General features: G+C 48.5%; 1 protein-coding gene across 1 annotated transcript; it reads left to right on the forward strand.

Moving 5' to 3' along the window:
• Positions 1 to 4,036: 4,036 nt before the first annotated feature.
• On the forward strand, positions 4,037 to 27,827 carry LOC117398045 (cadherin-24-like). The gene is given in 8 exon segments (XM_059016869.1): positions 4,037 to 4,147; positions 5,504 to 5,569; positions 5,572 to 5,768; positions 12,946 to 13,082; positions 13,293 to 13,414; positions 15,198 to 15,315; positions 16,578 to 16,862; positions 26,653 to 27,827. Coding segments are annotated over 8 exon segments (2,211 nt in total).

Below are 27,827 nucleotides of genomic sequence, written 5' to 3' on the forward strand. Positions count from 1 at the left end.
CTTGGCAGATTACAATATTCTGAAGTACAGGATTAAATGCAGTAAAATAGGGGGGCAGATAAGAGCAAAATAAAGCACATTTAAATGAAGGGTGATAGTGTCCCAGGATACAACAGAGGAGTTCTACAGGTGCTGTTTGAAGAGGTGAGTCTTAAGGAGGCACCGGAATGTGGTCAGGGACTGGGCAGTCCTGACATCTGTAGGAAGGTCGTTTCCACCACTGCGGAGCAAGGGTGGAGAAGGAGCGGGCTCTGGAGGCAGGGGAGCGTAGCGGAGGTAGAGCCAGTCTTCTAGTGCAGGCGGAGCGGAGAGGTCGAGTGGGGGTGTAAGGAGAGATGAGGGTCTGGAGGTAGCTGGGTGCAGTCTGATCAAGGCATCTGTAGGCTAGTACAAGAGTCTTGAACTGGATGCGAGCGGTGATCGGGAGCCAGTGGAGCGAGCGGAAGTAGTGGAGTAGCGTGGGCGAAGCGAGGTAGAGAGAACACCAGGCGAGCGGCAGAGTTCTGGATGAGCTGGAGCGGACGGGGTGGCGGACGCAGGGAGGCCCAGCCAGGAGGGAGTTGCAGTAGTCTAGGCGGGAGAGTACCAGGGGCCTGGACCAGGAGCTGGGTAGCATAGGTTGGTGAGGAAGGGTCAGATTCTTCGGATGTTTGCTCAGGAAGAATCTGCAAGTGCGTGCCAGAGTGGAGATGTGCTGGGAATAAGAGAGGCAGGGGTCCAGGGTGACTCCAAGGTTCTTAGCTGAGGAAGAGGGAGAGAGTGTGGTAGATTCCAGAGGAACAGAGATAGAGAGATCAGAGGAGGGGGGAGGAGGAGGGAAAGAAAAGGAGGTCAGATTTAGAGAGGTTGAGTTTGAGATGATGCGAGTGCATCCAGGAGGAAATAGCAGACAGACAGGTAGAGATACGGGAGGAGATGGTGGAGTCAGAGGTGGGGAAGGAGAGGAAAATCTGAGCATCATCAGCATAGAAATGGTATGAGAAACCGTGGGATGCGATGAGGGGGGCCCAGGGAGCGGGTGTAGAGAGAGAACAGGAGAGGACCCAAGACTGACCCTTGGGGGACTCCAGTTAAGAGAGGGTGAGGGTGTGGAGGTTGCTCCACGCCAGGTTACCTGGGTAAGTGCGGTTGGAGAGGTAGGAGGAGAACCAGGCCAGAGCAGTGCCAGAGATCCCCAGGTCAGCAAGAGATGATAGTAGAATAGAGTGATCAACAGTGTCAAAGGCAGCAGAGAGGTCGAGGAGAATTAGGACAGAGGAGAGAGAGGCAGCTCGGGCACACTTAAGGGAGTTGGTGACAGACAGGAGGGCGGTTTCAGTGGAGTGGGCAGAGCGGAAGCCAGATTGGAGAGGGTCAAGCAGAGAGTGGTTGGACAGGAAAGCAGAGAGCTGGCGGTGTACAGTCCGCTCAAGGGTTTTGGAGAGGGAAGGGTAGGAGGGAGACAGGACGGTAGCTCTGGAGGGAGGTGGGGTCGAGGGTAGGTTTTTTGAGGAGGGGAGTGATCGAGGCTTTTTTGAAGGCAGAGGGGAAGATGCCAGAAAGTAGAGAGGTGTTGAGGAGGGAGGAGATGAAGGGGAGTAGAGCAGGAGCAGCAGCTTGAAAGAGGTGAGTGGGGAGGGGGTCCAAGGCACACGTGGTGGGTTTGTGACCCTGGAGCAGGGAGGAGAGGTCAGAGTCTGAGAGGGGCAAGAAGGTGGAGAGGGGAGGGGCGAGTTAGTAGGGGATGTAGTGGGTGTAGGGGTTGGAGCAGGAGGGGGGTGGTGGGGGAGGGAGAGGTGTTAAAGAGTTTGCGGAATCATGGTCCTGTGTGGGCAGGTTTTTTTTTTAAAAAGGGTGGCGGTTTCTGCAGAAATAATTCTTGACCGTTTAAATGAATCCTATGCTACCATTGCGGCTTTTTTTTTTACGTTAGAGTTACCAATTTTAATATCTTTATATAGCGCCTTTCATAATCACCATCACAAAGCGCTTTACAGGGGTGTGAACTGTGCATTATATACAGAGTCACTTGCAATAGGACACTGATTTAACATCTCATCTGTGGGACGGAGCACAAGGAGGTGAAGAGACTTGCTCAGGGTCACACAGTGAGTCAGTCAGTGGCAGAGGTGGGATTTGAACCCTGGACTTTAACCACTGGATCACACTGCCTCCTGGATCACACAGCGAGTCCCCACACAGCACAGACGATCTCACAAGCCTAAACAAGGAAAGAAACGAGGACCAGGGGCCACAAATGGAGATTAGATAAAGGGGCATTCAAAACAGAAAATAGGAGTCACTTTTTTACACAGAGAATTGTGAGGGTCTGGAACCAACTCCCCAGTAATGTTGTTGAAGCTGACACCCTCGGGATCCTTCAAGAAGCTGCTTGATGAGATTCTGGGATCAATAAGCTACTAACAACCAAACGAGCAAGATGGGCCAAATGGGGCCTCCTCTCGTTTGGAAACTTTCTTATGGTTCTTATGTTCTTAAAACGGAATCTCTTCTACACAGAGCAAAAGTGGGCGTGGCTACCACTCCCAGATGACAGAGATCAGCCCTGCCTCTTATCCACTCGGTGTCCTGGCCAGTAGGGTTTGCTGCTGTGCGATGACTCATCCTGCGCTCCCAGTGACAGCGTTTTAACTGGATGAGCCACCCGGGGGACTCGCCATCTTTCATGCCTTAACTGTATTATTATTATTTATTTCTTAGCAGGACGCCCTTCTCCAGGGTGACTTACAAATGTTACAAGATATCACATTATTGTTTACATACAATTCCCCATTTATACAGTTGGGTTTTTACTGGAGCAATCTAGGTAAAGTACCTTGCTCAAGGGTACAGCAGCAGTGTCCCCCCACCTGGGATTGAACCCACGACCCTCCGGTCAAGAGTCCAGAGCCCTGACCACTACTCCACACTGCTGCCCATCCATCTTTATCACTGATGCTGCCATTTTGTTTGATCATCAAGCGATCGCAATACACAGCACACGTCACATTGCTCTTTCCTGGGCTATGTTTTCACTGTGGGGGGCGGGGGGGCAGGTTGGTACAGTGGGGGTGGGGCTTAAATACATGGGTGGGGGCTTAACCACAAGGGGCGGGGCTTAAATACATGGGCGGGGCTTAATGACAAGGGGACGGGGCTTAAATACTGCATTCAATCAATCTGACACACTGAACCAAGCAGCTAATGACAATACTGTTGTTGCTCAGAGCTGGCAGAATAATGACTCACAATTAATAATGATGCACAATTAATAATGACTCACATAAGAACATAAGAAAGTTTCCAAACGAGAGGAGGCCCCATTCAGTCCAATCTTGCTCGTTTGGTTGTTAGTAGCTTATTGATCCCAGAATCTCATCAAGCAGCTTCTTGAAGGATCCCCAGGGGTGTCAGCTTCAACAACATTACTGGGGAGTTGGTTCCAGACCCTCACAATTCTCTGTGTAAAAAAGTGCCTCCTATTTTCTGTTCTGAATGCCCCTTTATCTAATTTGTGACCCCTGGTCCTTGTTTCTTTTTTCAGGTCCCCTGGGTCGACATTGTCTATACCTTTTAGGATTTTGAATGCTTGAATCAGATCACCGCGTAGTCTTCTTTGTTCAAGACTGAACAGATTCAATTCTTTTAGCCTGTCTGCATACGACATGCCTTTTAAAACCCGGGATAATTCTGGTTGCTCTTCTTTGCACTCTTTCTAGAGCAGCAATATCCTTTTTGTAACGAGGTGACCAGAACTGAACACAATATTCTAGGTGAGGTCTGACTAATGCATTGTAAAGTTTTAACATTACTTCCCTTGATTTGAATTCAACAATGAATACTGACTCACAATGCTAAACCGCAGGATATATGGAAATGAATAGAAACAGATTCAAATAAGTTATTAACTCAAAGTAAATGGCAGCGATAAAACCCGTGTTGATGAGTTTGTATTCAGCCCGTGTTCTTGGCGTGTTGCAGGCATGTACTCCTTCGCTGTCTCCCGAGCTCTCCCTCCCCGGTGCTCAGGTGGGGCGTCTTAGCGCTCTGGACCCCGATGTCGGGGGAGAACGCAGCGCTGGGAATATTCTATCCTCGATGGAGAGGGGGGGGGTCGCCTTCAACCTCACCACACAGGAGGAGGAGGGAGTCCCTCACCCTGAACCAGGTACGGGGGGGGGGGGGGGGGTGGGGAGGGGGGGGGGGGGTTGTTCTGTCTGCCTGTCTGTGTCTGGTCTGCCTGCCTGCCTGCCTGTCTGTGTGTCTGTGTGTCTGTGTCTGTCTGTCCTGTCTGTCTGTCTGTCTGTCTGTCCTGTCTGTCTGTGTCTGTCTGTGTCTGTCTGTTTGTGGGTGTGTCTGTGTCTGTCTGTCTGTCTGTCTGTCTGTCCTGTCCTGTCTGTATGTGTGTCCTGTCTGTCTGTCTGTGTCTGTCTGTGTCTGTCTGTTTGTGGGTGTGACTGTGTCTGTGTCTGTCTGTCTGTCTGTCTGTCTGCCTGCCTGTCTGTCTGTCTGTTCAATGCTGGTTATAAAGCAGTCTCTCTCTCCCTCCTCTCTCCTCTCTCCAACCCCCCCCTCTCTCTCTCCTCTCCTCTCTCCCCCTCTCCTCTCTCTCCCCCCTCTCTCTCCCTCTCTCTCCTCTCTCCCCTCTCTCCCCCTCTCTCCTCTCTCACCCCCCTCTCCTCCCTCTCCCCTCTCTCCTCTCTCTCCCCCCCCTCCTCTCTCCTCTCCTCTCTCCCTCTCTCCCCCCCTCTCCCTCTCCCCTCTCTCCTCTCTCTCTCCCCCCCTCCTCTCTCCCCCCTCTCTCTCTCTCCCCTCTCTCTCTCTCTCTCTCTCCCTCTCTCCCCCTCTCTCCTCTCTCCCCCCCTCTCCTCCCTCTCCCCTCTCTCCTCTCTCTCTCCCCCCTCCTCTCTCCTCTCCTCTCTCCCTCTCTCCCCCCCTCTCCCTCTCCCCCTCTCTCCTCTCTCCTCTCCCCCCCTCCTCTCTCCCCCCTCTCTCTCTCTCCTCTCCTCTCTCCCCCTCTCTCTCCCCGCTCTCTCTCCTCTCTCTCCTCTCCCCCTCTCTCCCCCCTCTCTCTCTCTCCTCTCTCCCCCTCTCTCTCCCCCGCTCTCCTCTCTCTCTCTCTCCCTCTCTCCCCCCCTCTCTCTCTCCTCTCTCCCCCTCTCTCTCCCCGCTCTCTCTCTCTCTCTCCCTCTCTCCCCCCTCTCTCTCTCCTCTCCTCTCTCCCCCTCTCTCTCTCCTCTCTCCTCTCTCCCCTCTCCCCTCTCTCCTCTCTCTCTCTCCCCCCTCCTCTCTCCTCTCCTCTCTCCCTCCTCCTCCTCTCTCCTCTCTCCCTCTCCCCTCTCTCCTCTCTCCTCTCTCTCTCCCCCCCCTCCTCTCTCCTCTCCTCTCCTCCCTCTCTCTCTCTCTCCTCTCTCCCTCTCTCCTCTCTCTCTCTCCTCTCTCCTCTCTCCTCTCTCCCTCTCCCCTCTCCTCCTCTCTCTCTCCCCCCCCCTCCTCTCTCCCCCCCTCTCTCTCTCTCTCTCAGCCCCTGGATTTTGAGCGGAGGCAGTCCTTTGTGTTTCGGGTGGAGGTTGTGAACACGTACATCGACCCCCCTGTTCCTGCGGCGCGGCCCCCTTCAAGGACGTGGCGACCGTGCGCGTGGCCGTGCTGGACGCGAACGAGCCCCCCCCCGCTTCTCAGAGTCCGCACTACAGCATGGGGGTGCAGGAGAACAGCCCCCCCCCTGACCGCTGTGGGGGCGCGTGGCAGCCCGGGACCCCCGACACTGCGGGGGCCATGCCCATCCGGTGAGAAACGAGGGGCGAGGGGGGGGGGGGCAGGAGGGGGGCACTTCAGAAATTCAATGGCAAAACATTTCCACTAGAAGTCTTTCTCAGCATCTTCAGTGTAAATTCAATGGCAAACGTTTCCACTAGAAGTCTTTCTCAGTGTCTTCACTGTTAATTCAATGGCAAACGTTTCCACTAGAAGTCTTTCTCAGTGTCTTCAGTGTAAATTCAATGGCAAACGTTTCCACTAGAAGTCTTTCTCAGTGTCTTCAGTGTAAATTCAATGGCAAACGTTTCCACTAGAAGTCTTTCTCAGTGTCTTCAGTGTGAATTCAATGGCAAACGTTTCCACTAGAAGTCTTTCTCAGTGTCTTCAGTGTAAATTCAATGGCAAAACGTTTCCACTAGAAGTCTTTCTCAGTGTCTTCAGTGTAAATTCAATGGCAAAACGTTTCCACTAGAAGTCTTTCTCAGGGTGTTTCAGTCTCTTGCACTGCTTGTATGACAGACCACTCCTGACACAGCAAACAGTGCAAGATAATGAAACACCCTCTCAACACGATCAGAGGGAGACACACCCCACACTTAGAAACACTTAAATCCTGTCCACATTGGAAGCTAGTGCCAGTCGCTACACTTACAATATCACTGAGAGTGTGGATCTGGCACTCCCGAGCGTCAAACGACAAAGCCTTCGAAACGTTTCAAACCACAGCAGGGTCGACTCAAACAGATTAAACACGTTCATATCAGTATGGGTATTATTCACATTGAATCACTGACACAGTTAACCTGATAGCCAGACACCAGGAGCAGAGACACACAGTTGTGGGACATGAACCGAGGAGATAGAGGGAAGGAGACACTTCTTCACACACAGAGAGAGAGAGGAGGGGATGGAATGTGTTACCAATGGTTTCCTGGCCCTGTTGTCATTGCTGAATCACTGGGATCCTTTTAAGACCCGACTTGACAAAGTTCTGAGATCAATCAGCTGCTCGGAACCGGACCAGCTCCTCTGGGCTGAACGCTGTTGAAGTAATCATCTCTCCTCTTTCCTCCCTCTCCTCTCTCCTCTCTCTCCTCTCTCTCCTCTCTCTCCTCTCTCCTCTCCTCCATCCCCTCCCTCTCCTCTCTCCTCCCTCTCCTCTCTCCTCTCTCCTCTCCTCCATCCCCTCCCTCTCCTTCCTCCTCCCTCTCCTCTCTCCTCTCTCTCCCTCTCCTCTCTCCTCTAGCTCCTCTCTCCTCTCCTCCATCCCCTCCCTCTCCTCTCTCCTCCCTCTCCTCTCTCCCTCTCCCCCTCTCCTCTCTCCTCTATCTCCTCTCTTCTCTCCTCCATCCCCTCCCTCTCCTTCCTCCTCCTCTCTCCTCTCCTCTCCTCTCTCTCCTCCCTCCTTCCTCCTCTCCTCTCCTCTCTCCCCTCCCTCACCTCCCTCCTCTCTTCTCTCCTCTCTCTCCTTTCTCCTCTCCTCCATCCCCTCCCTCTCCTCTCTCCTCCCTCTCCTCCCTCTCCTTCCTCCTCCTCCCTCCTCTCCTCTCCTCTCTCCTCCTCTCTCCTCTCTCCTCTCCTCCCTCCCCTCTCTCTCCTCCCTCTCCTCTCTCATCTCACCTCTCTCTCCTCTCTCCTCTCTCTCCTCTCTCCCCCTCTCCTCTCTCCTCTCTCCCCTCCCTCTCCTCCCTCCTCCACTCTCCTCCCTCCTCCACTCTCCTCTCTCCCCTCTCTTATCTCCTCTCAAATTCAAATTCAAATTGACTGTATTAGCATGACAGGAGTGATCCAGTGTTGCGAACGCATTTCAACACAAAACGCTACATAAAATAAAATACAAAGTTAACAACACATAATATCAACCTCCCTCCTTCTTAACTCTTGACCGGAGGGTCGTGGGTTCAATCCCAGGTGGGGGACACTGCTGCTGTACCCTTGAGCAAGGTACTTTACCTAGATTGCTCCAGTAAAAAAAACAACTGTATAAATGGGGAATTGTATGTAAAAATAATGTGATATCTTGTAACAATTGTAAGTCGCCCTGGATAAGGGCATCTGCTAAGAAAATTAATTTAGCAATAAACAGTGTAGTTCTATTGAGTGTCTCCACACTGTCCCTCAGGCTGGGACACAGAGACACGTACTGGGCTGCCTGCTGTGCTGTCAGAGCCTCCTCTCTCAGCAGGATCCGCAGTTTCTCAGAGTCAGACAGGTGTGAAAACTGGGTCAACTGACTCAATCATTTCGGGAGATATGTGTCCCTTATTTGCCAGTATTTGGAGCAGGACAGCAGGAGGTGCGCCTCTTTTTCGTCTCCCCCCCCCCCCCCCCCCCCTGATCACAGTGACTGCACAGTCTGTTCTGTTTGGCCAGGCTATGGTCATTTTTCTAGGTCTTTTTACCCTGAGATACTGTGCCAGGGTAATATCCCAATTTGGTAATTAATTTTGTTTCATATGCCAAAGCTCAATGTATGTCATTTTGTTTCGATGTTATTGCTGTCATTTGGCACCGTTTTTTCCTTGCTAGTTGTCTCTGGGGGTCTCTCTGAGCAGAGTGTGGCTCAGCCTGGCTCAGATGGGCCCAGAATTTGTCTTTTTTCAACGGGTAGCCAGATCTTTATTGAGGGGGTTGAATTTGTAGTGTGTTTTCTTTGTGACATTGCTTTGTGCCAGACTCTGCTGCAGCCCCTGCTCTGTGCGTGACAGCAGGACCAGGTCATCTGCATAGAGCAGGAATTTGATTTCTTTGTCATGTTGAGTGAGGCCAGGGGCTGCAGACTGCTCCAGCACTGTGGCCAGCTCGTTGATATAGATGTTGGGCTCAGACTGCAGCCCTGTCTCACCCCACACCCTTGTGTGAAGAATTCTGTTCTTTTGTCGCCACTTTTAACATTTATTTTCCGAGTACATCCATTTTATGACGTCATAGACTTTACCCCCTACACCACTTTGAAGACCTTTATTAAATAGCCCTTCATGCCAAATTGAATCAAATGCCTTTTTAAAGTCTATAAAGCAGGCGAATATTTTTCCTTCATTAGTTTGAAATCCAATCTGACTCTTACTCAAGACACTGTGTTTGGTAAGGAAGGCCAGTATCTGATACTGCAGAACACCGTCCCCAGGTTACTGCTCACACAGGTGCCTCTGGAGTTATTGGGGTTGAATTTGTCTCTACTTTTATAGATTGGGGTAATGAGGCCAGCAGACAGCTCTGAGGGAAACAGACAGCTCTCAGGGAAACAGACAGCTCTCAGGGAAACAGACAGCTCTGAGGGAGACAGACAGCTCTCAGGGAGACAGACAGCTCTGAGGGAGACAGACAGCTCTGAGGGAAACAGACAGCTCTCAGGGAAACAGACAGCTCTCAGGGAAACAGACAGCTCTGAGGGAGACAGACAGCTCTCAGGGAGACAGACAGCTCTGAGGGAGACAGACAGCTCTGAGGGAGACAGACAGCTCTCAGGGAAACAGACAGCTCTGAGGGAGACAGACAGCTCTGAGGGAGACAGACAGCTCTCAGGGAGACAGACAGCTCTGAGGGAGACAGACAGCTCTGAGGGAGACAGACAGCTCTGAGGGAGACAGACAGCTCTGAGGGAGACAGACAGCTCTCAGGGAGACAGACAGCTCTGAGGGAGACAGACAGCTCTGAGGGAGACAGACAGCTCTCAGGGAAACAGACAGCTCTGAGGGAGACAGACAGCTCTGAGGGAGACAGACAGCTCTCAGGGAAACAGACAGCTCTGAGGGAGACAGACAGCTCTGAGGGAGACAGACAGCTCTGAGGGAAACAGACAGCTCTGAGGGAGACAAACAGCTCTCAGGGAGACAGACAGCTCTGAGGGAGACAGACAGTTCTCAGGGAAACAGACAGCTCTCAGGGAGACAGACAGCTCTGAGGGAGACAGACAGCTCTCAAGGAAACAGACAGCTCTCAGGGAAACAGACAGCTCTCAGGGAGACAGACAGCTCTCAGGGAGACAGACAGCTCTGAGGGAAACAGACAGCTCTCAGGGAAACAGACAGCTCTGAGGGAGACAGACAGCTCTGAGGGATACAGACAGTTCTCAGGGAAACAGACAGCTCCCAGGGAGACAGACAGCTCTGAGGGATACAGACAGCTCTCAGGGAAACAGACAGCTCCCAGGGAGACAGACAGCTCTCAGGGAGACAGACAGCTCTGAGGGAAACAGACAGCTCTGAGGGAGACAGACAGCTCTGAGGGAAGCAGACAGCTCTGAGGGAAACAGACAGCTCTCAGGGAAACAGACAGCTCTCAGGGAGACAGACAGCTCTGAGGGGAACAGACAGCTCTGAGGGAGACAGACAGCTCTCAGGGAAACAGACAGTTCTGAGGGAAACAGACAGCTCTGAGGGAAGCAGACAGCTCTCAGGGAGACAGACAGCTCTGAGGGAAGCAGACAGCTCTGAGGGAAACAGACAGCTCTGAGGGAAGCAGACAGCTCTGAGGGAAACAGACAGCTCTCAGGGAGTCAGACAGCTCTCAGGGAGACAGACAGCTCTCAGGGAAACAGACAGCTCTCAGGGAGACAGACAGCTCTGAGGGAAACAGACAGCTCTCAGGGAGACAGACAGCTCTCAGGGAGACAGACAGCACTGAGGGATACAGACAGCTCTGAGGGAGACAGACAGCTCTGAGGGAGACAGACAGCTCTCAAGGAAACAGACAGCTCTCAGGGAGACAGACAGCTCTCAGGGAAACAGACAGCTCTGAGGGAAACAGACAGCTCTCAGGGAGACAGACAGCTCTGAGGGAGACAGACAGCTCTCAGGGAGACAGACAGCTCTCAGGACTAGGTTGAAGAGCTTGAGGAGGGCTTAGGGCTGCTGTGTTTGAGCATCTCAGTGCTGATGCTGTCAGGCCCACGGGCTCTCCTGGGCTTGAGGATCTGCAGTTTCTTTGAGAGCTCTAGCAGAGTGATCGGGGTGTCCAGTGGGTTTTGGTTATCTTTGAGTGTTGTTCCTAATTCTTTGAATTGTTTATGTATTCTATTTTTTGAAAATAGTTTTTTTTCCAAATGTTGCCAGTTTGGATTGTCAGTTTTTTTTTGGTGTTATTTTTGAGGCGTTTCATTTTTTTTCCCACAGCTCCCCAAATAAGCGTCTTCAGTTTGGGTCAGTTCTTTGGACCTGCACTGATTCCTTATTTCGGAGGTGTTTGTGCTGCTTCAGAGCCTGGTGGTGCTGAGGCGTAGTTCCTTATGACTGGGCTCCCTGTGTTTCTGGTTTGACAGCTGCCTCGGGTGCTTTCCAGCTGATGCACATTTGTTGTCAAACCATTTTTCTTTGGGTTTGTTTTTTGAGTTTCAATTTTATTGCCAATTTTTCAAATATGTTTTTTCAAAAGTTGTATGGCCATTATTATTGTACTGGTATTATTATTTATTTCTTAGCAGACGTCCTTATCCAGGGCGACTTACAATTGTTACAAGATATCATATTATTTTTTACATACAATTTACCCATTTATACAGTTGGGTTTTTACTGGAGCAATCTAGGTAAAGTACCTTGCTCAAGGGTACAGCAGCAGTGTCCCCCCCCCCACCTGGGATTGAACCCACGACCCTCCGGTCAAGAGTCCAGAGCCCTAACCACTACTCCACACTGCATATCTGTAATGGCATAGTCTACCACACTACTGCCTAACACTGAGCTATAAGTGAATCTACCCAGAGAGTCCCCCCTGGTCCTGCCGTTAACGGTGTACAGACCCAGGCCTTTGCAGAGATGCACTCTCTGCGTCCCACTATTCTCCACACTGTCGTGGTTGTGCCTGTGTGTGGTGACGTGTGTGCGGTACAGAGGGGTGTCTCCAAATAGGGGGCTGTTCCCCTCTGTGCCGATGTGGTCGACCTCTCTGCCAGTCCTGGCGTTGAACTCGCCACACAGCAGCACAGAGCCCAGAGTCTGGAGGGTTAGGTCGGTCAGGGTGTCCTCGGCTCACCGCGCACCAGCGACCCCTGTGGTCTGGCCGGGCGCCTGCGGGCTTGCCTGTAAGCTGCCCAGAGCTGCGTTGTCCTCCGACGCTGTAGCTCTGAGGCGGCTGCACGGTGATGCTGCAGAGTGTAAAAAAGCGGGCGGCTGACGGCAGACGCTTCGGAGGACAGCGTGGGTTCATCTTCACCCCTCGTTAATATATTTATTTATTTATTTAATAATGATAAATATCCATGGGATTATCTGTATAGGAGACTTAGCTATATGTACTATGTATATCCATGTAGTTTCAATAATTATTTAGATGAGAAGGTATTATGTTATGTACAGATATGCATACACATACATTACATACACACATATATACATCATGCACACGCCCAAACACATGCCTCTATTATTATATATACACACACCTGTGCACACATACATGCATACCTCTACAGACACACACACGTCGTGTCACATCATCCCCATCGGTCACGTCGCCCCTGCGTGCGCTCAGGTCGTTGGTCCCGGTGTGTATCAGGATGTGCTTGGTGTTGCTCAGTCCAGGGCAGTCTGTGTTGTTGGGTACCAGATCGTCTTTACTCCAGGGAAGAGGAGCATCTCATTCAGATACTTCCCATTCGAGTCGCTCAGGATGATAATTTCTGCACAGTGTGTGTCAGTGTTGGGAGTGTTAGGAGGGGCAGTCTGTGTGTGACTCCTGTCCCCTCTCCTCTATCATCTCATCTCTCCTCTCTCCCCTCTCTCCTCTCTCCTCTCTCCTCTCTCACCTCTCATCACTGCTCTCCTCTATCATCTCTCCCCTCTCTCATCTCTCATCTCTCCTCTCTCATCTCTCCCCTCTTTCTTCTCTCCCCTCTTTCTTCTCTCATCTCTCCTCTCTCTCCTCTCTCCTCTCTCCTCTCTGTCCTCTCCTCTCTCATCTCTCCTCTCTCTCCTCTCTCCTCTCCTCTCTCTCCTCTCCTCTCTCCTCTCTCACCTCTCCTCTCTCATCTCTGGCCTCCTCTCTCATCTCTCCTCTCTCCTCTCATCTCTCCCCTCTCTCTCCTCTCCTCTCTCCTCTCTCACCTCTCCTCTCTCATCTCTGGCCTCCTCTCTCATCTCTCCTCTCTCCTCTCATCTCTCCCCTCTCTCTTCTCTCCTCTCTCCTCTCTCACCTCTCCTCTCTCATCTCTCATCTCTCATCTCTCATCTCTCCTCTCTCTTCTCTCATCTCTCTCCTCTCTCTTCCAGGTTCTTTATTGACCCACACTCAGACCCGGAGAGGTTGTTCAGTATCGACCCACGAGACGGGACCATCAGAACCACCACAGAACTGGACCGAGAGAGCAGCGACTGGCACAACATCACCGTCATAGCAACGGAAATGAGTAAGTAGAGCAGAGCAGCGTGTGTGCATCTGTGTGTGTGTGTGTGTGTCTCTGTGTGAGTGTCTAATTCTTTCTTATAGAATCCGCAGTGTGTATTTAGGGTTAGGGTTAATTGGTATGTTCTTTATACTCTTTGATTATGACGTACTGTATTCTTGGTGTATTCTGTGATTATTTTACCCTTTGAAATGCGGATTCTGTGTTCCTCAGACAGCCCAGCGCAGTCTTCTCGAGCTCTGGTGGCGATTCGAACCCTGGACCTGAACGATAACCCCCCCGAGCTGCAGCACGGGTTCCAGGTTGCAGTCTGTGACAACGCCAAGCCGGGGCAGGTGAGGGTTACAGAGGCCCGGGGGAGTGAACCTGGGACCAGGGTGCTAGAAACCTCCGATAGAGACAGCAACGCTCCGTTCTGGAGTCAAAGATGATGATCGCTTCTCATTGGGTCTGGAGTAGTCACATGACCCACCCACCCACACACACCCCCACCCAGGAGAGATTTACTGAAACACAAAACGCTAAACTCTATGGGGGGTAAGATAATTTAGCAGCGGCCGGCTCTCTGTTGGGTGATTTTCAGATTTTCAAAGCTCAGAACTGGGACACATTGTTAAATAATTGATAAGACTAATTAAACCATTTCAATATATATGCTGTTTAATGGTTATTAAAATAGCCATCCTCTCACTCCTAGTATTATATATTTTGATTTAAAATGTTTCCCTGATCCTGACCCAGAGGTAGGTGACTTTGTCTGTATCAGGTTTTTGCCAGTGCAATGCAGAGGGGTATTGCTGCAGAACGAAGGCGCACACAGCGTAGCTCACACAGGGGAGCCTGTGTGTGTCTGTGTGTCAGGCTGTGTGTCAGTGTGTGTGTGTGTGTGTGTGTGTGTGTGTCAGTGTGTGTGTGTCTGTGTGTGTGTGTGTCTGTGTGTCAGTGTGTGTGTGTGTGTGTGTCTGTGTCTGTCTGTGTGTCAGTGTGTCTGTGTGTGTGTGTCTGTGTGTGTGTGTCAGTGTGTGTGTCAGTGTGTGTGTGTCTGTGTGTGTGTGTCTGTGTCTGTCTGTGTGTCAGTGTGTGTCTGTGTCTGTCTGTGTGTTAGTCTGTGTGTGTCTGTGTGTGTGTGTGTGTGTCAGTGTGTGTGTGTGTGTGTCAGTCTGTGTGTGTGTGTGTGTGTGTGTGTCAGTCTGTGTGTGTGTGTGTGTGCGTGTGTGTGTGTGTGTGTGTCTGTGTCTGTCTGTGTGTCTGTGTGTGTGTGTCTGTGTGTCAGTCTATGTGTGTCTGTGTGTCAGTGTGTGTCTGTGTCTGTCTGTGTGTGTGTGTGTCAGTGTGTGTGTGTGTCAGTCTGTGTGTGTGTGTGTGTATCAGTGTGTGTGTATCAGTGTGTGTGTGTCTGCGTGTGTGTCAGTCTGTGTGTGTGTGTGTGTGTGTGTGTATCAGTGTGTGTGTGTCAGTCTGTGTGTGTGTGTGTGTGTATCAGTGTGCGTGTGTGTTTGTGTGTCTGTGTGTGTGTGTGTGTGTGTCAGTGTGTGTGTGTGTGTGTGTCAGTGTGTGTGTCTGTGTGTGTGTGTGTCAGTGTGTGTGTGTGTCAGTGTGTGTGTGTGTGTGTGTCAGTGTGTGTGTGTCAGTGTGTCTGTGTGTGTGTGTGTGTGTGTCAGTGTGTGTGTGTGTGTGTGTCAGTGTGTGTGTGTGTGTGTGTGTGCCTGCGTGTGTGTGTCTGTGTGTGTGTGTGTGTGTGTGTGTGTGTGTGTGTCAGTGTGTGTGTGTGTCAGTGTGTGTGTGTGTGTGTGTGTGTGTCACTGTGTGTGTGTCAGTGTGTGTGTGTGTGTGTGTGTCAGTGTGTGTGTGTGTGTGTGTGTGTCAGTGTGTGTGTGTGTGTGTGTGTGTGTGTGTCAGTGTGTGTGTGTGTGTCAGTGTGTGTGTGTGTGTGTGTGTGTCAGTGTGTGTGTGTGTGTGTGTGTGTGTGTGTGTGTGTGTGTCAGTGTGTGTGTGTGTGTGTGTGTGTGTGTGTGTGTGTGTGTGTCAGTGTGTGTGTGTGTGTGTGTGTGTGTGTGTCCGAGGTCCATGTTAAGTCCCTGTTGTTCTCGTTCTCTTTTCCATGCCTCCCTCTCTCAGCTGGTCCAGGTGATTGGTGCGGTCGATCAGGATGAGCAGGGAGACGACAGTCGGATTCATTTCAAACTGCTCCCCGACTCTGCAACGGAGAAGAACTTCACTGTGAAAGACAACCGAGGTAGAGAGAGAGAGTGTGTGTGTGTCTGTCAGTGTCAGTGTGTCTGTCTGTCTGTCTGTCATAAGAACATGAGAACATAAGAAAGTTTCCAAACGAGAGGAGGCCCCATTCAGCCCATCTTGCTCGTTTGGTTGTTAGTAGCTTATTGATCCCAGAATCTCATCAAGCAGCTTCTTGAAGGATCCCAGGGTGTCAGCTTCAACAACATTACTGGGGAGTTGGTTCCAGACCCTCACAATTCTCTGTCTGTCTGTCTGTCTGTGTGTGTGTCAGCAGGGGAAGTCATTATTGGGTGTCTATCGATCTAACTATTAACTAATGAATTAGTTAATTCATTATAATAAATGTCAGTTAACTTTAAAAGCCGATTGGAGATTATTTTTCTCTCATCTGGGGCGCTGGCATTTTCACCGACATTGAAAACATTTTATAAAAATGTCAGAGCCCGGGATGAGAGGAACATCAACACAGACTTATCAACAAAAACCTCAACATCAGACAGACAGACACACACACACTCACACACACAGACACACAGCGCCCTGAAACACACAGACACACACACACACACACACACACACACACACACTCACACAGACTCACACAGACACAGACACACAGCGCCCTGAAACATACAGACACACATACACATACACACACAGCGCCCTGAAACACAGACACACAGACACACACACACAGACACACACATACACACACATACACACACAGCGCCCTGAAACACACAGACACACAGACACACACACACACACACACACACACACACACACAGACACACAGCGCCCTGAAACACACAGACACACACACACACAGACACACAGACAGACACACACACACAGTGCCCTGAAACACACACACACACACACTCACACAGACTCACACAGACAGACACACACACACACACAGTGCCCTGAAACACACAGACACACACACACACAGACAGCGCCCTGAAACACACAGACAGACAGACAGCGCTCCGGATGAGATGAAATTCTCTTCTAATCGGCTTTTAAAAGCACTTGATTGTAAAGGTGAGGGAAGGACAGGTTCTCTTGTTTTGTAATCAACACGATGACGAGTGAATTTATTGAATACCGGACGATAAATAAATAAATAAATAAATTAATTAATAAATAAATATTTCTTAAAGGCGATTAGGAGTTTCAGCACAGCCCTAATCAGTAGAATATCTCCTTCTCTCTTTCTTTCCCTCTCTCTCTCTCTCTCTCTCTCTCTCTTTACAGATAACACAGCCAGTCTCCTCCTCCTCTCCCCCTTCCCCTCTCGCCCCCACCTGTCCCCTGTCTTTGTCCCCGTGGTGGTGTGGGACAGTGGACAGCCCCCTCTGTCCAGCACGGGGACGGTGACTGTGTCGGTGTGTGAGTGTGGACAGGGCAGGGACAGTGTCCAGCAGGACAGTGTCCATCCGGGTCTGAGCTCCTGTCGCCCCCTCCAGCTCGCCTCTCCAGCGACGGGACTCAGCACTGGGGCCTTGCTCGCTATACTGGCCTGCATCGCAACTCTACTGGGTGAGGCACTGGGAGATACATGCGTGTGTGTTGTAGTGAATTATGCATGCAATTTATTTAAATATAAATTAGTCTCTAGTCGCCCTGTTTGAGAACATCAAAATGTAAGAAATGAGACATATTTAAATTCCCTTGGGCAATCACCGCCATTCACACAACCTGTCAGAAATATAAAACAATAGTTTATTTAGGAATAAACAGGGGTGCACAAGTAATCTAATATTAGAGAAAGGAAAGATTATTGGTTAGAGATATGCATGAATAGCATACAGTTCATTGATAAGAACATAAGAAAGTTTCCAAACGAGAGGAGGCCATTCGGCCCATCTTGCTCGTTTGGTTGTTAGTAGCTTATTGATCCCAGAATCTCATCAAGCAGCTTCTTGAAGGATCCCAGGGTGTCAGCTTCAACAACATTACTGGGGAGTTGGTTCCAGACCCTCACAATTCTCTTGATTGCATAGTCAAACGATTCCAACAAGCATAACATCATTAGCGTACATGGTTAATCTACTAATATTAAATCTGGCTGATCACACAACGTGTCTACTTTGCATTAGTATTTTCAATACCCGTCTCTCGTTGTAATTCATATCAATAAGCACGAGAATTAATCTTCTTAAGCTTCCCATTCAGGATGGAACGGTACCTCATTTAGCAAATTCGTTAGACCGTGTTAATTAAGTTTAGACGTGATCTACCAAACTTATAATATGTTATCAACCTCAGTTGATTATATTTTCAAATTTACTCAGAAATGGGGCATGATCAATGAGCATTTATTGTTATTAGTTTATTTAGCAGACATCTTTATCCAAGGCGACTTACAGAGACTAGGGTGTGTGAACTATGCATCAGCTGCAGAGTCATTTACAACTACGTCTCACCCGAAAGACGGAGCACAAGGAGGTTAAGTGACTTGCTCAGGGGCACACAATGAGTCAGTGGTTGAGGTGGGATTTGAACCGGGGACCTCCTGGTTACAAGCCCTTTTCTTTAACCACTGGACCACACAGCCTCGTCACTCCTTTGCACATTTCAACAAAATAAATACATTTCTTACACACTCTAAAACACGGAGTTATATTCTATTGGGGCAGCAGTGTGGAGTAGTGGTCAGGGCTCTGGACTCTTGACCGGAGGGTCGTGGGTTCAATCCCAGGTGGGGGACACTGCTGCTGTACCCTTGAGCAAGGTACTTTACCTAGATTGCTCCAGTAAAAACCCAACTGCATAAATGGGGAATTGTATGTAAAAATAATGTGATATCTTGTAAGAATTGTGAGTCGCCCTGGAGAAGGGCGTCTGCTAAGAAATAAATAATAATAATAATAATAATAATAATAATAATAATATTCCCATAACAGTTTATCCACTAAACTTGATATGCTTCAGTTACTTTCTCTTTCATGTTAGATATGTTGAATACTTATCGATTTCCATATAAAGAAGTCAATCTGTGTTGATGAACACTGCAGCTCTGTGGATCTGAAGACTTGTTGTGATTCTCTCTGGATCTTCCAAAAGCAGAACTTGATGGCTTTGCCTCAGTTCGTTTCGTGCGGCTAAGTGGAGAGACATTAATGCTGATTAATGCCATATCCCGCTTACTGATTCAGTCTCTGAGGCCCTTCCTCAGAGATGATTTTAACTGTTATTCAGAACATTGGGTCTTCCTTGCCAATTATGCTCCCATGATTTCAGCAACTTTCTTCAGAGCAGTCTAGCTTCCATTTCAGTGCTCCAACTGATTGTCAAAGTTCAAAGACCCGTGCCTCGTGCGGGGAGCGCTCTCTCTTGCCTGGAGCACTGTTCGTTCTGTGGGGAACTTGATTAGTGTGGGTAGTGCATTTGGGCAGCACTTATGGCTAGCTCTTTGTGTGGGGAGCTCTCTCTGTCTCTTGCCTGGAGCGTTGTATTTAGGAGAGGTACTGTTCTCTGTTCGAGGTGTCAAAAGTAACTGTCTGGCTTGCCTTCTGCAAGATACTGCCAGCGCCTAAATGATTCATTCAGTGATAGGGAAAGATAAAACTCGCGTCCAGCAGTTAGCTTACAACTCTTTTTAAAAGCATTCTTTGTCAGTGAGGGAGTTTGTGAGCAGAAACCAAGTAGACACAGAGAATATAAGAACATAAGAACATAAGAAAGTTTACAAACGAGAGGAGGCCCCATTCAGCCCATCTTGCTCGTTTGGTTGTTAGTAGCTTATTGATCCCAGAATCTCATCAAGCAGCTTCTTGAAGGATCCCAGGGTGTCAGCTTCAACAACATTACTGGGGAGTTGGTTCCAGACCCTCACAATTCTCTGTGTAAAAAAGTGCCTCCTATTTTCTGTTCTGAATGCCCCTTTATCTAATCTCCATTTGTGACCCCTGGTCCTTGTTTCTGAACGATGGCTTAAGACCCCCTTCTGTATATTTCAATTCTGTTAATTTCATACACCGAATGATATTATGACCCACCATGACGCTACACTGTCTGTCTGTCTATCTGTCAATCTGTCTATCTGTCTATCTGTCTATCTGTCTATCTGTTTATCTGTCTGTCTGTCTGTCTGTCTGTCTATCTGTCTGTCTGTCTGTCTGTCTATCTATCTATCTGTCTGTCTGTCTGTCTGTCTGTCTGTCTGTCTATTCTGTGTCATGGTGCATGCTGGGAGTATGAGGATTGAGTGGATGCTGTTGTGAGAGTGGAGAGGTTTGCGGTGTGATTAGGGAGCATCGTTTTTTTCTATTGTTCATTTATTTATTAGTGGGGCTTGCGAAGCAAGAGTCTCCACTTTAAATTTTTGACATACTTCTTCTTCTTCTTCTTATTCTTTGGCACGCTACTCCTCTTACACCGTTTAAGCTAGAAACGCTGTTCAAACTTTAAAAGTATACAACTTTTATACTTTTTAAACTATTAAGCTTTTTGTCCTTTTTTTGTCCATCTTCATTCACTTTAATGGTTGTTTAAAAACTCCCAGACTTCCAACTTTCTATTTACTGTAAACGATGTGACTTTTGACATAAATCAGCTACTTTGACCACTTTCCCAACAAGTAAGACAAAAAGTTTGAGCATATGGAATCTTCCTCTACTTCTCTGCTATTCAAATCTGAAATCAAAACAGAAATAACTTTTACCAGTCAAGAGGTACAGCTGTTTTAGTAACCGCGTCAACTAAAATTTCTCTAACTTTTTACAAACAACTGAAATTTTGACCACTTTTCCTAAAGCAAGCCCCACTTTACTTGGTTACCATCGTTTATTTATTTATTTGTGATACTAAAGTGTTTTTGTGTGATAACTAAAAGTAGCAGTGTGGAGTAGTGGTCAGGGCTCTGGACTCTGGACCGGAGGGTCGTGGGTTCAATCCCAGGTGGGGGACACTGCTGCTGTACCCTTGAGCAAAGTACTTTACCTAGATTGCTCCAGTAAAAACCCAACTGTATAAACGGGTAATTGTATGTAAAAATAATGTGATATCTTGTAACAATTGTAAGTCGCCATGGATAAGGGCGTCTGCTAATAAATAATAATCTGGACTTTGTCAGCTTTAGGTCTGAATGGCCAATTCGAGGGGGAGGGGAGCACCCCCAAACTTTTCTTTTGAAAGCCGTCACGGGGTGAAGATAGTGACGGAGGGGTTTGCTTCTTTAGAGCAGTGTGTTCTGGCGTTAGGTTGTTGTGTGTGGTTGTGGCAATATTAAATTTGAGTCAAGAATGAATGGACCAATTGTAGCTTTTCTGAGCGAGACTGATCTCGTTGCTGAAGATCTGGAGAAAGGAATTGTGGTAAAAGATACATTTGTTACAGTGTCAACGCTGGCTTTACCTTCCAGAAAGGTCATTCTTTCAAATGTTCCTCCTTTTTTTAAAAAAACGATCTGATACAGAAGGCACTTTCTCGATACGGTCAGATCGTTTCAAGTCCCAAGAGAATCATGCTAAGCAATCAATCCCCAAAGCTGAAGCATATCGCAGTCAGATTTTAAAATTCTATGATTCTAAAATAGAGGAAACTCAATGCGTCATTTTTGCAACCACGGATGCAATGAAGTATCTGTATTGTTAGGACTTGCCCCGAGCAAGATAATGATGAAGGAAAAAAGGAGGAAGGAAAAGAGAGTGAGCGCAGGCAGGGAGAGAGAGAGAGAGAGAGAGAGAGAGAGAGGAAACTGGGCAGACAAAGGTGCAGGAAGCCAGGAGCGACTCAAAGGACATAATAGGGTCAGATTTTGAATTTAAAAACTCCTATAAAGAAACGGCAGAGGAAAAGGACAGCTGATGGAGCTGCAAATAAAAAAGGAAATGTGTCAAATGATAGTGCGGCCGAGCTGAATACAGCTCCTCAGCTTAAGCAGAGTGAAGCGACATGCTGTGGAGTATTAGTGCTGCCTGCAGGGCTCCACAGGAGAGCCCAGGGATAGACAGTGAGGAGGAGGCGAGTGTGACTGACTGTTCTCAGACATCAGATTCATCTCTTTCTGGAGCAGGGTATAGGCTGCGTTCACGTACGTGTAGCGTGCACGGGGGAAGGCAGCAGTAGGGCTGGTAGGTGACGTAATCACACACAAAGACATAAGCCCGATATACGCTCCTAGCAAAGGAGCCGGCTCTTTTGTACAGCGGTATCGGCGCTATGCTTCAGTGCGAGAGGTCCCGGGTTCGCGCCCGCCCTCCGCCTGTGTGTGGATTGCCTCGCCCTGTGTGATGCGCCTGCCTGCGGGAACCGAGAACGCTACATATGCATATTTTCCTAATGCTGCGCAGATTCTGTGCAGATTTTGTGCAAAACCCTTCCAAGTTCGCCATCTGCGTGAACTCATCGGGAAAAGACGTCACCAGGTCACGCATCTCCCGAGCACAGATCGCGCATCTCCTGGAGCAGCCACGGCTTCAAACAACAGAGTAGTGGTAGCTGACAAAGAAGTGTGTCTGCAACCAAACCCGGTCCTCACTCTACGTGCTACTGCCACCTATTATTATTATTATTATTATTATTTATTTCTTAGCAGACGCCCTTATCCAGGGCGACTTACAATCGTAAGCAAATACATTTCAAGCGTTACAATACAAGTAATACAATAAGAGCAAGAAATACAATAATTTTTGTTCAAGTGTGACAAACCACAATTCAATAATACAGCAGATAATAGTGATAGTTACATCAGGATATGATTAAATAGTGATAGTTACATCAGGATATGATTAAGTACAAAATACTACAGGTTAAACACTTGGCAGATTACAATATTCTGAAGTACAGGATTAAATGCAGTAAAATAGGGGGCAGATAAGAGCAAAATAAAGCACATTTAAATGAAGGGTGATAGTGTCCCAGGATACAACAGAGGAGTTCTACAGGTGCTGTTTGAAGAGGTGAGTCTTAAGGAGGCGCCGGAATGTGGTCAGGGACTGGGCAGTCCTGACATCTGTAGGAAGGTCATTCCACCACTGCGGAGCAAGGGTGGAGAAGGAGCGGGCTCTGGAGGCAGAGGAGCATAGCGGAGGTAGAGCCAGTCTTCTAGTGCAGGCGGAGCGGAGAGGTCGAGTGGCGGTGTAGGGAGAGATGAGGGTCTGGAGGTAGCTGGGTGCAGTCTGGTCAAGGCATCTGTAGGCTAGTACAAGAGTCTTGAACTGGATGCGAGCGGTGATTGGGAGCCAGTGGAGTAAGCAGAGTAGTGGAGTAGCATGGGCTGGAGGTGTGAATAACACAGAAAAGGAGCTTGTATAAGTTATCACTATTATATAACTCAGGGGTTTTGAACCCTGGTCTTGGAGTACCCAATGTACTCTGTGCCTCTGCTGGTTTTTGATCCAACCGAGCTGCTCTCAATGACTTCATTCAACCCTTAAGGAATAATTTGCCTAATCAGAGCCTTAAAATCATTTTAAACAGTTGGGGTTTCAAGTTAAGTATAACATGGTATAAGGAACTTGAATCCTCCAACATTTTATAAGCTGAACTATTCAAAAGGTCAAATGAAGCAAATTATTAGTTAACTTAAGGGTACTGAACTTCTATCGCATCCACCTCCTCTGCAATACAAATCACAACGAAATCGGCTTCCATGTTTGTTCTCTGTGCTTTGCAGCTAACCTCCAAATCGTGTCCAAGCTCCGGCTACAAAGACAGTGACTCCCGTCTGCACTCTAGCTGTCAAAAAAGTACCGTGAATGCAGCCATAGCATCAGCAGCATAAAACCGTTTTAGAGATTACAAAAGGCAGAGGAGGAGTTAATGTTGAGGACTATCGGCACGTTTCACTTTACAAAAAGCGTCCGATTCTAACCTCACCGAACAGGAGCGCTGGCGCTTGAAAAATGTGATCGCAAACGTTATAAACAGTTGAAAAAATAATGCTTTTTAAAATGGATTGGAAAATATTTTTATGAATTCTATTACAATCGGATCCTTAAACATTAACGGAGGTAGAGAGAAGCTGAAGAGAGCTGCTTTATTTGAGTATCTTGGTCAGAAAAATGTAAAAAAGTGGGCTTTTTACAAGAAGCGCACACTGATATTAAAAATCAAATAGATTGGGCTAGAGACTGGAGATGTTTTTGAGGTGGTGAAGGAGCTCTCTGACGCCCTCCAGGGGCTGAAAGCTGGAAAAGCTCCAGGAATGGATGGGCTGCCAGTTGAATTTTTTAAAACTTTCAGGACTCTTAAGAAATGATCTGCATGCAGTCTACTGTGAAAGCTTAGAGAAAGGAAAGTTGTAGGAGAGCAATAATCACCCTATTGCCAAAGAAAGGAGACTTGTGCAGCATAATGAACTGGAGGCCTGTGTCGTTGCTGTGTACGGACTATAACATAATTTCAAAGGCACTTGCAAACAGACTAAGCACTGTGTTATACATCCTGACCAAACCTACTGTGTGCCCAATAGATGCATCTTTGATAATATTTTTTTAATTCGAGGCACGTTGGCTGTCTCCAAACTTTTTGTTCTCCCTGCAGGGCTTATCTCTCTTAATCAAGAGAAAGCCTTTGACAGAGTCAACCACAGTTACTTATGGAGGGTATGTGAAGCCTTCGGATTTGGCCCGGGATTTATATCGCACATGTAGTTCCTGTACCGTGACATTTTCAGTTTACTGAAGATCAACGGGGTGCTGAGTGCACTTTTCCCAGTCCACAGGGGTATCAGGCAAGGCTGTCCTCTTTCAGATATGCTTTATTCTCGTTCTATTGAGCCTCTTATTAACAGACTTAGACAGGTTTTAACAGGGCTCTCAATCCCAGGGAACCCAGCCAATAAAAGTATCTGCTTGTGCAGATGACATCTCAGTTTTTGTAAATAATCAGGCAGATGTAAATAATTTGTTCGAAAGCCAGAAAAGTTTTGAGAGAATTTCATCAGCTAAAATAAACTGGGCAAAAAAGTGAAGCTTTTTTAGTAGGCAATTGGCAGGATGGGTTACATGGGTTGAAGCAGAGCGTGCTGTACCTGCCTCTGCAGGAAGTGGGGCAAGGATTGATGGACCTGTCCAGTATAACATTCAGGCTGCAAACTATAAAGAAGCTGTTATATAACAGCGAGAAACCTCCTTGGACAGACTTGGCTTTGCTCTTTCTGCGTCAGGCCTGGGGGCTGGGTTTAGACAAACAGCTTTTCCTCCTGGATACTGCCAAGGTAGACTCCTCTAAACTGCCCCCTTTCTACCAGAGTCTGCTGAGGGCGTGGCAGGGTTTGAGGGTGCAAATAGGTGAAGAAGGTCTTGATTTATACTGGTTGTTTGAGGATCCTGTCATTTCTAATCCTGCTTTTAAAGTCCAGTCATTAGAGTCTGAGACTTTCATAAAATTAACGGTGAAAGCTGGGGTTACAAAGCTGCGTGAGTTCATAGATGTGGAGCATTGTAAATGGAGAAGTCCACAGGACCGATCCTCAACCCTGGGGTCAGCGTAGCTTGGATGTTGCTTTCTCAGGTGCGTACAGCCCTCTCCAGTGAGCAGCAGGAGGTCATAACAAAAGGTTTTTCTGAAAGCATTTTCAACCCGCTTGAGACCCCTTTTCCCTCTTTATTGATTTCCCCATCGATCAGCCCGGATGGGGAAGATAATAATTGTATATTAGCCCTTAGTGGTCCATTTATTCAGCGAGCGTCAGGCGCGTCACGTCCAATTTACTCTCACACGCGCAGTTAATTTTAGACGCGCTTTTTAAAAGTATTTTTTTCACAGTAAAACAGGTTTAAAAGTCTCTGCATATCAACAGGACACTCAGTACTGCATCTCCAGCCTCGCTCCTTGTTCGCTGTATTTATCACATACCTCTTCATAGTCGTGCATACCGATAAATCATCTCCTGATCACTCGTTTTATCACCAAACTCCTCAATAATGCGATCCAAGTCATTATTTTATTACTATAACATCTCAAAAAGCTCTGCAAATGTCTGTGATATTCTTTGAGCGCTGGATGCGGAAGCAGCTATCTTGTTTGTTTATGGCTGTGTGATCTCTGTGGTGCAGGGGCTATGTGTGTTGCTCAGATCCATCTCTTTTTTCGCTTCTCTCGGCTCCTGTCGGTCTCACTCGGCCATTGAGTGGTTTTCTCGGCTTTTTCCGGAGAAAAAACGACTAGAAACCCTTTTTTTGCGTTTTTTTGATGATGTTGGACCCAGTCCGACAATGGACTGGATAGGAATAATTGCAATGCCAGACCAGGTCCGACATAGGAACGCAAAGGGTTAATGACGAGCCTTTTTGATAAGTTGGGGTTGAGCGTTTCTAACTGTATTTTTAGTTTTGGTGTATCGTACACTGAAAGAAGGAAATATGTGTGTCAGATGGCAAATTTTCTTTTAGGGCAAGCCAAGCTGTCTATTTGAAAAAGCAGAACAGCTCAAATTGCTAATGTGGGTGAAACAGATGTTAGTACTGTTTTTAGAATGCTTGTGATTAGCAGGATTAAGCTGGATTTAAAATATTACAGCAGGATAAATGGTTTAGATATGTTTGTTTTGAATTGGTGTATTGGTGGTGCTCTTTGTGAGACTGGTGGAGGAATCCTCAATATTTATTTGTAAATATGTAATATTGTGAATTGTGACTGATGAATTTTGTGAATTGTGACTGATGAAAGTATCTATCTATCTGTCTAGATGTTGTATTTCAATGCAGTGCAATCTCCTGTCTGTCTGTCTGTCTATCTATCTAGATGTTGTATTTCAATGCAGTGCAATCTCCTGTCTGTCTGTCTGTCTGTCTATCTATCTAGATGTTGTATTTCAATGCAGTACATTCTCCTGTCTGTCTGTCTGTCTATCTATCTAGATGTTGTATTTCAATGCAGTACATTCTCCTGTCTGTCTGTCTGTCTGTCTGTCTAGATGTTGTATTTCAATGCAGTACATTCTCCTGTCTGTCTGTCTGTCTATCTAGATGTTGTATTTCAATGCAGTACAATCTCCTGTCTGTCTGTCTGTCTGTCTGTCTAGATGTTGTATTTCAATGCAGTACATTCTCCTGTCTGTCTGTCTGTCTAGATGTTGTATTTCAATGCAGTACATTCTCCTGTCTGTCTGTCTGTCTGTCTGTCTATCTATCTAGATGTTGTATTTCAATGCAGTACATTCTCCTATCTGTGTGTCTGTCTATCTGTGTGTCTGTCTATCTGTTTAGATGTTGTATTTCAATGCAGTACACTCTCCTGTCTGTCTGTCTGTCTGTCTGTCTGTCTGTGTGTTTTAGATGTTGTATTTCAATGCAGTACAATCTCCTGTCTGTCAAATTGAAACAGTCTTTATTATACTGACTCCCCCCCCCCCCTCTCCCCCTCCCTCCCTCCCCAGCTATCGCCTGCCTCTTCGTCTCTCTGCGCCGGCAGAAGCACGACTCCCTGTCAGTGTTCGAGGACGAGGACGTGCGGGAGAACATCATCACCTACGATGACGAGGGGGGGGGCGAGGAGGACACTGAGGCCTTCGACATCTCGGCCCTGCAGAACCCAGACGGGGCCGGCCCCGGAACACAGACCCGGTGGCCCCGGAAGGAGGGGGAGCCAGCGGGAGTCTCCTACGGGAGCAGCACCATGGGATACCAAACCCGGAGCGTGAGGAAGGAGAACGGGCCAGCCAGCTACGATAATGGCACTGCGAGAGAGGATAATGGCTCTACGGGCTTCAGTAATGGCACTATGAGAAAAGACAGCAGTGCTATGGGCTTCATTACTGGCACTATGAGAAAAGACAGCAGTGCTATGGGCTTCATTACTGGCACTATGAGAGAGGATAATGGCTCTATGGGCTTCAATAATGGCACTATGAGAAATGACAATTCTGCAGCCAACTCCCAGGCTGGCACCTTGAGGAATGAGGGCAGCGCGCCAGGGGAGGGAACAGCGGGGGTGAGGAGACAGCCAGACCTGAGTGCGCAGTCAGGGCCGCCTGAATCAATGGGCACAGCCGGGACTCCTTCCTACCTGTCCTGTACCTACCCCGGGGGGGGCGGTGGGATGGGGGGTGGGTACTTCCTAGCGAGGCAGGATGTGAAGCCTGCACAGTTTTATGTGGCGGGACGCAGGTTCAGCGGGCAGATTCTGGGGTTCGCCTGCAACAGGGGGGAGAGGCTGGAGGTGGGGGGGTTTCTCAACCCCCCTTGTCTGGTCGGCCGCCCCCCAGATAGGGGGTTGAACCCGGGGGGGCTGGACGGGAGGGGTGGGGAGCTGTGTTTGAGCGTCTCCGAGTTCCTTAGGCTCCGATTGGTCCAGGCGGATTGCGACCCCTCCCTGACCCCATACGATTCGATCCAGGTGTATGGCTATGAGGGTGAGGGGTCGCTGGCGGGGTCACTGAGCTCCCTGGGGTCGGAGGGCAGCAGGGGGGCGGGGGAGGGGGGGCCCGAGGACTGGGGGCCCCGGTTTGAGAAGCTGGCGGATTTGTACGGAGCGGGGGGGAAGGGAGAGGGAGGGGGAGGGGGGGATGTGGAGGCGGAGGTGGAGGAGGAGGAAAAGGGGGATGGGGAGTAA

The sequence above is a fragment of the Acipenser ruthenus genome, chromosome 54, assembly GCF_902713425.1.
Source record: "Acipenser ruthenus chromosome 54, fAciRut3.2 maternal haplotype, whole genome shotgun sequence".
In the NCBI taxonomy this organism is placed as follows: domain Eukaryota; kingdom Metazoa; phylum Chordata; class Actinopteri; order Acipenseriformes; family Acipenseridae; genus Acipenser; species Acipenser ruthenus.